The sequence below is a fragment of the Rhineura floridana genome, chromosome 6 (genome assembly GCF_030035675.1).
Source record: "Rhineura floridana isolate rRhiFlo1 chromosome 6, rRhiFlo1.hap2, whole genome shotgun sequence".
NCBI lineage: Eukaryota > Metazoa > Chordata > Lepidosauria > Squamata > Rhineuridae > Rhineura > Rhineura floridana.
This window is the reverse complement of record NC_084485.1, coordinates 80,793,103-80,806,801: the sequence shown is the minus strand read 5'-3', so window position 1 is coordinate 80,806,801 and position 13,699 is coordinate 80,793,103. Positions and strand designations below refer to the sequence as shown.

The 13,699-nt window shown below is 40.8% G+C and overlaps 1 protein-coding gene across 10 annotated transcripts in view; it reads right to left on the bottom strand.

Annotated features, from left to right (window-relative positions):
- The window catches only part of PTPRF (protein tyrosine phosphatase receptor type F), an 834,986-nt gene that overhangs the window by 106,078 nt on the left and 715,209 nt on the right, over nt 1-13,699 (bottom strand). For all 10 annotated transcript variants that reach the window (XM_061632671.1, XM_061632670.1, XM_061632668.1 and 7 more), the window contains one exon: nt 9,175-9,285. In XM_061632671.1, the coding sequence (XP_061488655.1) occupies nt 9,175-9,285 (111 nt within the window). The remainder of the gene's footprint in view (nt 1-9,174; nt 9,286-13,699) is intronic.

Below are 13,699 nucleotides of genomic sequence, written 5' to 3'. Positions count from 1 at the left end.
AACAGAGTGTCATGTGGAAGCCATTTGCTTCTTTTCAAAACAAATCCAAAGTTTTAAAAAGGCAGCTATGTTCCTACCTCCCCCTACTCATCTCCAAGCAGCTTACACTGTCTAAGAGGGGTATCCATTTTGATCTAACTTTCAAATCAGTACTTTGCACCCCTCAACAGAAAGAGAAGACCACATTGGAGTCTAACAAAGAAACAGATTAAATCAAAACCCTCTTTGCTCCCTACTCTCTAAGTGCATGCACCCCATTCTCACCTCAAAACAAGGAAATCTTTGGGATGGGCTGCATGCAGAAAAGGGTCTGTGCGTTTTAAACATCAAGCGACAAAGGCATGCAAACAGTGTGGTCAATGCTGTCAGCAAGGACATAGCAATTAGGAAGCAGATTCAGGCCTGCTATGGCAGTGCCTGGCAGGGAGCCAGGGGGCATCAGACCCTCCCCTTGCAGGGCTGGCTTTCCATCCCTTACTGGAAAAATCTCATCAGAGGTGGCATACTGTAGATGGATAAGAAGTGAAAAGGACCAACCTTCTCGCGGATCTGAGAGATGAAAGTTTGTTTTGTTTGATGACATTGTGCGATGAAGATGAGAAGGGAATAAAAAAAGACAAGGAAAAACACAGAGAGTAAAAACAGGCCAAGCTGCATGTGTCTGCACAGCACTGAAACAACAAGACATGATGGTAGAGAGTGGCCAGGACTGCCCGCTGTGCAAGCACACACGCATGCACGCACGCACACACACACACACACACACACACCCCATTCCTGCCACAGAACACTGGATCCAGCTTCTCTTCCTCATCCAGATGCATACAACCCAGCCCTCAAGATATTGGAACATGTATCCCAGTCATACCAAGAGCTAAGATGATTTTGATAGGCAGCCCTACTTCTAGCCAAACACAGACAGGAACAGATGTGCACACATTCACATACATACACACCACATTTCACACAGGATTTCAAGTCAAGTGCCAAGCTCCATTATACAGATGGCAGCAGAGGCACTTTAACCCCCAACTGTCTTTCTCACACACAGATATCAGTATAAGTACGCATGCCCCATCGCTCCTCAACATAGAGGAAGCAGTCCTGGTGAACAATGGAAATTCTTCTGGCACGAATAGCTTCTCGCTCCCTCTTTCCAAACAGAGCTAAAGGTAGCAGAGAAACATTAGTTTAGTATGAACCAGTTGCTGTGTCAGGTCCTCTGATGTACTAAACGGAAAGAAAGTAAGGCAAGAAGTCAAAGCAACAGTCACCCCAAATCAGCAGGGCAATCCAGTACATTCCTGGTTTTGTTCCTGCAGGAGAGACAGTAATAGGTTAGTTTTGTTTCCCTGAAGGGCATAGAAGATCTTGTTTCCTTTGCAGGAATGACCTTACAGCAGCTAATATCTGTGGTGAATCGCCTGAAATTGAACCCTTGCTGAGAGAATGCAGAGGCTGTTCTGGTGGTTACAAACTGCTTATGACTTACATTTTAGGGGTGGGAAAAGACAGGGAAGGAAACCTTGCCTGTCAGCAGAATACTCTATCAATTAAAAATCCTTAATGGAAAAATATACACTATGGACAATTCCATCAGTAATTCATTTGCAAGGATGAAATTTCAACCAGTTCTACTGATGTACAGCCACCTACTTGGCTCCTTAAATAGATTGCATCAATAGGTACCATGCAACCTAAAATATAATCCATAGTACTTATTCTCAGCACTGATACACTATAGATGTGGGGGAGGAAGGAGAGCAAACATTGCACCCCTTTCTTTGCAGATAATAGAGGTTTATGTGCCCACTTCCTCAAGGACCAGCATGAAAACTGTTCCAGTAGCTATTAAGGACAAAAGATGAAAAGATAGCTTTGGTTCTACTTATTCCTTGTCACCATCCAGAAGTGGATGGAAAGTACTTTGTCTTTTCAGAGGATAACAAGAGGGCTGTACCACTTCTGTAGTTGCTTAGTTTCTAGGGTATGATGGGAAAGCAAAAGTTCAGCCTTTGGGTAGGACTGGTAATACGTTTCTATTATTTAATCTAATATGTTCATATTGGATAGGAAGCTAAGTTAAGTTGCTAAGGAAAGGTTCAAATCTTTGAAATCTCAGCAATTAGGAAGGGTCTGAATTTCAGCTCAGCTCCCCAATGCAGTCCTACTTCTCAGTGAGTAGACCTGTGTTTGGCTGTACCACTTCAGAGCACAGTTAGTGGTTTACATGAATTAACACTGCCCAGTGTGGGAAAATAAAATAACATCTCTGTACATTAGTAAACTAGCATTGTCAGAGAGAAGGCTAGGCTACAATCCTTCCCTGTGACATTTTGTTTTCTAGGTGGAGGCAATATTTTTATATGGAAGAGAGCATTCAATCATGTGAACTCCTCAGAAGTCTAAAGTGGTTCAGCCCAAATGTGGGTTTGCTATCTTAGTGAGAACTAGTCCTTAGAGGCTACTCTTTGCAAAATTACCAGCATTCCACAAAAGGGAACTAATAGTGAGGTAGGTAACATGAAAAGAAGACTGCTATCTGAAGTGCACAGTAATGCTATACAGCTCATCAGTATAGAGACTCATTTCACATGGTATGCCAGGCAAGCTGGCCAGATGGAAATTTTAGAATGTGAGGTGAAAGCTGCTCTTAAAATACTTGGAAGAAACAAATCACCAGGAATAAATGGCATACCAATAGAGCTGCTACAAGCTACTGAGACTGAATCTGTCCAAATTTTGACAAACATCTGTCAAGAAATGTGGAAAACTAAACAATGGCCCACAGACTGGAAGCATTCAATATACATCCTAATTCCAAAGAAAGGGGATCCCAGGGAATGCAGTAATTATTGAACTATTGCCTTAATATCCCATGCAAGTAAAGTAATGCTCAAGATTCTACAACAAAGGTTCTTACCATATAAGGAGCAAGAAATGCCAGACGTCCAAGCTGGATTTAGAAAGGGAAGAGGTACCAGAGATCATAACGCAAACATATGTTGGATAATGGAACGGAGCAAGGAATTTCAGAAGAAAATCACCCTGTGCTTTATAGATTACAGCAAAGCCTTTGACTGTGTAGATCATGAAAAACTATGGAATGCTTTAAAAGAAATGGGTGTGTGACAACATCTGATTGTCCTGATGCGCAACCTATACTCTGCACAAGAGGCTACTGTAAGGACAGAATATGAAGAAACCGATTGGTTCTCCGTCGGAAAGGATGTGAGACGGGTGTATTTTATCACCCTATTTGTTTAATCTATATGCAGAATATATCATACGGAAAGCAGGATTGGACCAAGATGAAGGAGATGTGAAAATTGGAGGGAGAAATATTAATAATTTAAGATATACAGACGATACCATACTACTAGCAGAAACCAGTAATGACTTGAAATGAATTCTGATGAAAGTTAAAGAGGAAAGCACAAAAGCAGGACTACAGCTGAACGTCAAAAAGACTAAAGTAATGATAACGGAAGATTTATGTAACTTTAAAATTGACAATGAGGACATTGAACTTGTCAAGGATTATCAATACCTCGGCACAGTGATTAACCAAAATGCAGACAACAGTCAAGAAATCAGAAGAAGGCTAGGACTGGGGAGGGCAGCTATGAGAGTACTAGTAAAGGTCCTCAAATGCAAAGATGTATCACTGAACAGTAAAGTCAGGAACATTCAGACCATGGTATTCCCTATCTCTATGTATGGATGTGAAAGTTGGACAGTGAAAAAAGCAGATAAGAGAAAAATCAACTCCTTTGAAATGTGGTGTTGGAGGAGAGCTTTGTGTATACCATGGACTGCGAAAAGACAAATAATTGGATGTTAGAACAAATTAAACCAGAACTGTCACTAGAAGCTAAAATGATGAAACTGAGGTTAAAATACTTTGGAAACATCATAACAACAAAACTAGGTGCACTTACAAAACACACTAATATAAAAAGATAAATGTCTAGCCTGCCAGTCAAGAATGAGTTTGAGACCTGTAATTTGTTACTAATTGCTGGATTATCTCCTAATCACTTCTTATATTTAATGGATTATAGGAAACAAACATCTGTAGCTGACTCTGCTCTGGAAAGGAAAGACCCTGGATGGAAGTGGCTGTACCTCCTCTCATCTAATGTTGAAGCTGTGTCTGCTTTATCAGTAAATATGCCAACACCTAGTGAATTGGATTGTTCACTTTCTCCCCAGAGTCCTTCTCTTCATCCCTTATCTCCAGCACAGCAGGAAGCAAGCCCTCCTGCTCTTTTCAGAACACTGGGGCTTAAAAGTATGACAGTAAGAAGTGCTGTAGATTATGTCTGCCATGGAAAGAACATTTTTAAGATGCAAAATATATCCTGACACCACAACCTCAAGTCCTGCTGTCACCTACAGGAGCCAGGAGAGGCCTTGGATATTCCGTGTTTTATGGACCCCATCTGCCAGTAGCCTGACAGCAGCCATTAGGTCTGCTTCACTTGATGAAGGGAAACAGCATCAAAATAAAAAAGATGACATTGGAGAAGCAATGAGAAGGCATGGTGCTATTCTCAGTATTTAACAGAGAAATAGTAAGTGAACTAAGAAGTCAAGACCAGGTCAGTGAAACTCCTGCTAACCCTGATCACTGTGATAATTTAATTTATGTATAAAACTTAACATTCTGCTATCCTCTGCAGAAGAGCCAACATGGTAACGGGGTGGCCACTTAAGCATTATCCCCCAAAGAGGAAATTAATGACCTGAAAGGAGGACAAATGAGGACACTGGTTTGCATACAAATGGAATATGCTAATTTGTAGGTATAGTTGCCAATTTAGAAACAGCTAATATAATTTAAGTAGCAATACAATGCATCTCACCATAGTGGGGAAGATTGTCACTGGTGTGCCTGCTCAGTCTGCTGCCCGTGCTAACTTTTTTATGGCCCTTTCCACTCTCCTTTCTTAAGGTTCTTTATCTTTACACCGGAAGTGGACTGGAGAGCACTTCAAATCAAGGACTGTCCTCTGACAGCCCTTCAAAATAGAGGAGTGTCCTTTATAAAGTAGGGCACATGGCCACCCTAGTAACAGTACAGTATATAAAACAATGCACACACACACACACACACACACACACAAATATAACAACAAGAACAGGGCCAGACCACAATCTTTTGGATCTAAGCAGTAAAACCCAGCTGTGTTATAATAATAAATTAAATATCTTACAGTTTACTTTCATTTAATTATGGCCTAAAATTGCTGACTCAGGCAGCAGTCATATTCGGACTAATAGTAGGACTGCCCTAAGAACAAATTACAAAGATTAGCTACTTGTTGGACCACAACTTTCATCACCTTAGACTACTGGCCATGCTGGTCGGGCTGGTGGAAGTTGGTTTATTAGTTTAATAATTTGGGATCTCTGCAAAATACAGCTTCCTACAAAAATGTACATTGCATTTAGGTGAAACCCAGGTTTAGGAGGGAATTCCAAAGTTAAGGCCCTACACAGAGGCCCTACACATTTAAAGCACATTGCAGAGAGGGCTCCACTCAAAGATCTGATGTGGGCACATATGGGAGAAAGAAGATACAAAGGGCATCAGAGTATAGCTATCTCTCTAACACATTTGGGAAATATAGGAATCAGGCTCTTTGACAACATCAGGGATTGATAATAAACAGTGCAATCTGATTACTTGTTTAGTCAAAAGTAACTCTCATTGAATACAGTGGGCCAACATTTTTCTATAGCCCCAGTTAGCTATTTCAGTGTTTGTAAAAAGCGATTCCTTCAAAATAGCAGCACTAACCAGGTTGACATTATCTGAATGAGACAGTGATGGGCAACTGCTTGCTGATGCTCAATTTCGTTTGGTCTTACAGCACTTCAGGAACCCCTACATGATGGAAGGATATGTACCTCAGAAAGAAAACTTCTTTTATGCATTGGAGGAATGTAACTAAACCATGCTATCCCTCCTGAACTTTGTATCCATTGTAGTTGACTGGGGAATAACTGACTGAAAATGCAAAAAAGGGCCAAGTGACAACCATTTCAAGGGTGCAGGGAGATAAAACATTTTTGGTGGGATGCTGCAAGTGCTCATCCAACCATTTGAGATCCACAAGCCACATGCAGCCTCTGTACAGCTACCCAGACCCTCAGCCTGCTCACATGCATGCTACACTTTATTCATGGAAAGATGTGATGGTGTTATGAAGAACCCCAACTCTATTACCTCCTTTTACAACTGACTGTTTTTCTCATGGGCATGACATTAGGAACCAAGAGCACGTATTATATGTGTTTGTAAAAGCTAGTGTAGCAAAGTGCGTGCTAAGAGACAGGAGGTCTCCAGTTCAAATAGCTCAGCTATGAATGGCTCCCAACAAGGCACTCTCTCAGCTTCAGCTCCTAATCTGTAATATTAGGATACTGATACTAGTCTATTTTATAGCGTTTAACTACTCAGATGAGGTACGAAAACTCTAGGAGATCTTATACTGAAAACTAAGTGGCTCTGAATGCATCAGCTGTGCATTGGTTTGCCATTTTGCTATTCTCAGAAGCCACACACTCTATGATGCTGCTAATTTCCTAGACACTCATCTAAACAAAGGTAAGGGGCAAACTACATGTTATATTGCAGCAACATGCAACAAACCCTGAATGGCTCCTCCTCCTTTGCAAAGTGCTGTTGGAAGGGGGCAACTTGCATTTGGGACGAGGCAAGAAGAAAAAGGAGTTCTTAACCCTTCCCTTGCCAGTCACTTTCCCTTGAAACTGCCACCCTCATCTTCTTTTACTTTGTGGGGTTCAAGTTCCATGTTTTCAGGGTTAAGATGAGTCCAGGAAACTGGTGGGGATAAAAGCAGCTCTCTCTCTCTCTCTGTGTGTGTGTGTGTGTGTGTGTGTGTGCGCGTGCGTGCGCGTGTGTGTGCGTGCACGCACAGAGAAGCTGCACTGGGAAAGTAACTGTGAGGAGAAGCTTAAATACTCTCTGTCCTCCCTTGATGCAAAGCAACCCTTCCTGAGGATATTTTGCAAGCAAGAAGATGTCATGGCTGCAGTATTGTTTGCATCTAGTGCCATGAAACTATCATGCTACTTGCATGATTACACTAACATAACTTATTTATTAAATTTATATTCCACCCTTCCTCCCATGGATAATAATCATACACACATCCTATTCTGCAGCCTTCTGTTTGGGGAATGCACTGGGAGCCAGAGGAATTGTGAAAGTCTTTCACTGAGCTGGTTAGGGAACCTATTTTGTTTTGTAAAACAAAGCCACCTGCATAAATATTGTCTGGGAAACAGTACACATGGCAAACCTCCACAGGGGACAATTTATGTAGTAACCTGTTTTTTATAAACTGCAGGGCTTTATCTCAATCCTGCAGCTTAGAGTCCAACCTTGTAAAGATTATATGCAATAAAAAAGAGGCTTGTTCAAAAATTTATGCCTGAGAAATACAACAGTTAACAGAAAATGAGCCACACACACAAGGCTAGAAACATATTCTTACTAGAAGCTTGGCTCATGTCACCTTATCTCCAGAGCGAGCGAGCACCAGCCAGACATTTGAACAACCTGCTCTTAGAATCAAGCCTGGGGTCACAGTTTACTACACTCCCTAGAGTCTAAGGAGAGTTCTCTAGCCAAATAAATAACGTCTCAGCAAACAGGGAATCAGGCAACTTTAAAGGTGAGGTTTCTTTGCCTTGGAAAGCTGTGCATTCAGAAGAAACACTAGCCTTCTTAAGATTATTTGTAAAGGCTAGACATAAGGATACTTGAAATAGAATGGGACACCCTCCTTTTACTCTGGGGAGATACAGCATTACTTTTACTAGAGCTGGCTCCAAAAATTATATATAAGGGTATTTAAGGTCTATCATAATCATATTATGTTAAGAAATGGGCATTTCTGCTGCACAAAGAGTTCTAAGCATAGTTGACACTCCAGCTTCTTACAGATTTGTATGTTGAAATTGTTCTGCAAGATGAAAAGGCACCTGTAGAAAATGAGTGCTACACACAATGAGAGACCTAGAAGCAATCACACAGTAAGTCATTTTGGCCTCTCCTGAGAATAACTCTTCCTCAGTTTGGTTTAAGGCAGCTTTCTCTCATAAATGGTGTGTGTATGTGAGTATTAGGAAACGGGATGGGGAGGCAGAGAGAGAGAAAGAGAAAAGAGAGAGGAAGGAATGAAGATGAAAATATTACTTCTAAACATGCAGTTAATGGAATCCAGAACCTAGGAAAGAATAAAACGTTGAGTTTAACTGCCAACCAGTCAAAGACATCACAGTGACACTCTTCTTCTCTTTCCTACTTTTATGCAAGTACCAAACCACATCTTTGAGGAATGTCTAATATTAATGTCCTGGCTAATGCAAGGTTTGCCCAAGGAGAATGCACATTGCCCCCTTGTACAACAGAAGAGAAAATTCATCAGTTCTTAATGACGTACTGAATTCTTTGCCCTCCAAATGCAAAATTCAATATCAGTTTCAAAGTAGGAAAAACAGACTCCTAATTTTGAGCTCTGGGAATAATAGCAAGTTAAAAAAAAACGGTCTGGCAAAGTGGCTTTCAGCAACATACTGCAGCTGTTTCTCAACAGGAATGGAAGCTATTGTAAAAGCTTCAGCGATAATTCCCATTGCTGAGGAGGAGCTGACCAAGAGAGCTTATGAAAGCTAACATGCTATTCCAGAGCCAACATGATGAACCAACTCACCTGCAAAAGAATAGGTCAAGCTTAGGAAGAGAGATCTTGTTCTTCATGCTCAAAGTTTTTTTTAAAAAAAAATGGCCATAGAAAAGAAAAGAAAAGAAAAGAAAAAAGGAAGAGAGACCCACTATTTTCACGTAGTTGCAAAACACAGGTTCTTCTTTAACAAAACAAACACATCATTAAACATGACCTTCCCTTCCCCCTCATGATATTGATTTCTTCAGTCTGACCACAAAGACGCTCTGGCAAAAAAAGAAAACAAAGGAAAAAGAGAGATTGGCAAGGATGGACATTCCAAGGCTTGAACTCATGGACTGGCTCAGCATTTAAGTTTCATTCACAAGGCATCATAAATTGATCATTTGAGAGGGAATGGCCATGGAAGAGAAGGTAGAAAGGGATGGAGGTTTGCCTTCTCCAACTTTACCTCGCACATAAAGGTTGGCTGGAGCAGAGTAACGGGTCCCCGCACTGTTTGTGGCGACACATTCGTATTTGCCTTGGTCCGATTCCTCACTGTTCTCAATCTGTAGGGCTCCTACATGGAAAATAAAACACAGACAATATTGGTTATAACAAAATCTTTACAAAACATGTAAATTTTTGCTCTGTGCCCCTAACTCCATCAAGAGTGCAAGGACAGAAGGGTTTCTGGTAAATACATGGCATAGCAATTCTCAGAGGGTCCACCAAACACCACTTCCACTTAGCTGTTGCTAAAAGGCATCTGCTATGTCCGGTTTTGATAGCTGCATGGGCAAAAAGTTACTGAAACCTTTCCACTTCATTTCTTATGAAATACATCCATTTCTGCCAAGCCCAGAAACTTTCAAATGAATTCAGGTCTTTCCAGTTAAACTATCAGAGCAAAAACCTAGCCTTATCACAATAAATACTGTTTTCGCACAACCAGCTTTCACCTCTGTACACTATTCCCCTTCTTTTAACTGTCAATTCCATTCTAAAAATTAAACTTTCCCTCCACAATGAAGCATGAGTATTACTTCTCTTATTCATGATAAATAACCTCCCCATTTATTTAAAATGTGGCCCATACAACAATACAATTAATACATAAGCATCTGTAAATGGTACAACTTGTATTAAATCCAGGCAACTGCATATAAACCTGATCTCAGCCTTCTTGAATGGCATTCCTGCTCTTATCTTGCCCATCACAGATGAGCGTGAGCCCTGTCCAGTTGTCTCCTCCTGAAATCCCTTAATATGGGCTGCATCCAGGTTGTGAAGCAAGTAAACATGGCAATGGTTAAGGGAAAAAATATTATAGGGTGAATGTAGAAGCAGCCTTGACACCATTTTGCCAGGAGTAGAACCCCCTTACTTCCAAAGCAGCAAAGACCTTCTTGGTTCTTCCAGAAGCTGAGATTCCAGAGATGGTAGAAAAGAACGTTTGCTCAGAAACCATACACGCACACACCCTTGAACCAAGAGAAAAGACATTAACCTGTCTGCTTGTCAGAGTCTGAACCTATTTCCATTTGCCAGAGAAAACAGCACTGTGAACAGAAGCTAAAATTGCTGTCTCCGCTCTTCCCACTTCAAGGCATGGAGGTCAAATTCAGTTTTCATACCATTGGAACAGAAGGAAAACTAGTGTGAATCAGTGCCGCCACCTACATTATTTAGAAAGATAAACTGAGACTTTAGCCTAAGTCTATATGTCAGGGAGGAAAAATTGAACTTCAGAGTTCTCCTATGTAATAAAAATGATGCAGAGAGCCCTCCTTGTTGTGGGGGGAAGGAAAGGGGCTCCAGTCACAAGGCTCTGGCTTCCTGTCACCTCAGGATACTTTCACATGTAATAATGTCAAGCAGGTTGTGGTTTTATATCTTGCTATTCAGTTGTGCAGACAAGTTGTAGCAGCAGCACTAGCAGGTTTGTCTTGTGATTTTTTTTTCCAGACCAGGCGATCCTTAAGTATGGTGATGGTGCATTAATGCTTAAATGCAGTAACAGCAAGCACCAGTGATCTGCATCATGGCTGACAGAAGGCAGAGGGAACTCCCAGGCAAAAGGACGCAAACTCCTGACCTCCTGTTCCTTGACCTATGTATGTCCAAACATTGTGTATGAGTGTTTCCTTACACTGTTCTTCTCTAGGTACATGTGTATGTTTTACAGCAGCCTTCCCCAACTTGAACATTCTTCAGCTGTTTTGGACTAGGACACTTATCATTCCTGACCACTGGGGAAGGCTGCTCTACATTAACATGTGATTTACAAGTGAAAACAGTTTTTTGGGGGGGGCTTCATAAGCATTGTCAGAGATGGTTGGAAAATATTTCATAGATTCCCTCTTTCCCCGCATTACTGCAGGTAGTTCTAAACTACACAGTAGAACAGTGTTCTGGTTCGGTGGGACCTATCTTGCTCTGTCAGCAAAATTACTGGAAACTGAAAACTCTAAGCTTCATGTTAAGTAGAATGCTGGTATATAAATTATGATCCAGACAATTTTTGCACAATTTTAATGCACTGGCAGATACAGATATGCAAGAATCCTCTGTGGTGTTGTGAAAGCAGGCTTTTGCCTTGAACTCCTGGTCAAACTCTCAGAAAGTCTCCTATATATGCTAAGGCTCCAACTCTATACACACTTCTATGAATGTAAATTTAGCTGAACATAAGTGAGAGTTCTCAGTAAATATGCACAGGATTGCTCTGTTGGTGTGCCAATCAACATTTCTAATAATCCTGGGTGCTACATGGAATAGCAGCCAAATACCTTCAGTCCCAATGTAAATATCTTTACTGCGAATTATGTAAAAAAAAAAAAGAAAGGAACTACCACAGCAGTTTTCCTATTGACGCTCATTATGTTCCTGTTCAGTTGTGCCTCTCCTTTCTGAGCTTGATGATTGGCATGACTGGGAGCTGGAATGAAGCGGAGCTTCTTTATATATACAAGTGAGGCAGTCACTGACAGAGCTATGAAACTGAGTGGCACGCAAGGGCAACTGCAGGAATACAGTTCAATCACTGATTTCTCTAACTTTTGTGTACAGTATAATCCATCTGGCATTCACGTACTCTCCTCTTAAACTTCAGATACAAAAAAAAGGTGAGACTGAAATATGCAGATTGCAAGGGAAGCAGCACTACAAGACCGCCAAAGAAGGTGCTGAAGCCAAAACAGTATGAAATTTGGACAACAATAGAAGTATTAGATAGAAAGTGTGTCAGCCATCCTCTGCCAATTATCAGACTTTTCTATTTTAAAATCATTTTCTTTCTGCTTTTCAGGTGTTAAACTCAAATTGGAGGAAGGCTATCCAGCAAACTGGTACCAATGCTTTCTGTTGTTTCCAAATACTTTTGTGAAGAAAAGGACCGTTTAAAAATGCTGTTGTCCCTTTAACACTTTCATTTCTTCTCATGTACCTGTAATGGCAAATCTGAAGTATCAGAGGTCCATGACATGCCAGCATTTTCTACTTTTAGGAGAACAGTAGCTCAGGGCAGGTCATTTCCAATTATATTTATTAAATTCCATTCTATAACAACGCACAAAACTCCATTTGAACTTTAATAAAGGGGACATGTGTCAGTCACTTCCCCTAAAGCAGCTTTTGTTGTTGCTTACTTCAATATACACATTCATTCATCCAACTTCTTGTCTAACCTGCCAGTCATTAACTAGACCCATGCATCTCTGAACAGTCTATCAAAACTCACCCTGACCTTTCAGCCTGGGTCTCACCTGAAAGGCAAAGGGGGAATGTTAAAAGTGACAACATGCCTTGCAAACATATTGCTCTCAGTTAGAAAAATGACAGCACCTCTGGACAGCAATAGTAGGGCTCGTGGCTGTAAGGCCCAAAGGAAAGGTTAGTCTCAGAAATACAACTTTGTCCTGCTTCTCCAGGTGGTTAACTTGATTTCCATTACACTTTCATTCAATAGGCAGAGAGTATGCTTGAACTTCAAGGCATTCACATAGAATGCACCTATCAACACGAACCATTGAAAACAAACACCCAATTAACTGTACAAACAAAACAATTAATTTGTTTTCCTTATCAAATAAACACGTCCCAGAAATACAACACTTACCTTAGTGAGAACCATAATACAGACCACTAAGTGAGTATAACCTCCCTTTCACAAAAGTGCCTTCACCTACCACAGTTGGTATCTTTAGAGACTCAATAGCCTGCGAGTTTAACAAAAGGTGTAAGTCTGACAGAAATCCTGTATGAGATGCCAAGAGGTGGCTTTTCGGCATATACAGAAATATCGTCTTTGACATTCAAACAGGACACACGTTTTAAATAATGTCAGGCACATTCTTAAAATACCTCATTAGGACTCAGATAGGGAGATTTATGTTTTATGGGATGGATGATTCTCATTATAAAGATATGTTCACTTTCCCCAAAAAGGATGTATAGAACATCCAGGTGGTTCTGGTGCTGAGTCATTAATGCTCTCACTTGTTGATGAAAGGAAACACATGACAATTATATGCCAGGAAAGGCCCAGCCTGTTATGTGCAAAGATCAGGCCAGGAACATGGCTTGCTTGGTTACTTAGTATTCAGCCTGTCGTTTTGCTTTAAGATTTGTGTTAGAAGCAGAGAAATAGTTTAAAGAATGCGTAACATCACAGCTGTCAATCTTGCAGCATTCCAGAGCGAAGATAACAGAGAAACCCATTCATATCAAAATGACGTTTATAGTTTGGTTTATTTTCCCCTGACCCAGATTTTCCACAGAGGGAACTTGATGCAAATACACTTGAAACAGCAACTCACATTTGCTCCAAAAGCACTTAACAAGAACTGAAGACATTAACCCCCAGCAACAGAACCAGTTCCAAAGACTTGGATTATTAACTTCCAGCAGTGATTCAGTGGAGAGGGAGGGGGGAGGAAAGAAGGGGGAGCATTGGACAAATGAGAGAGTGTAATTTAAAAGTGGTGCTAATA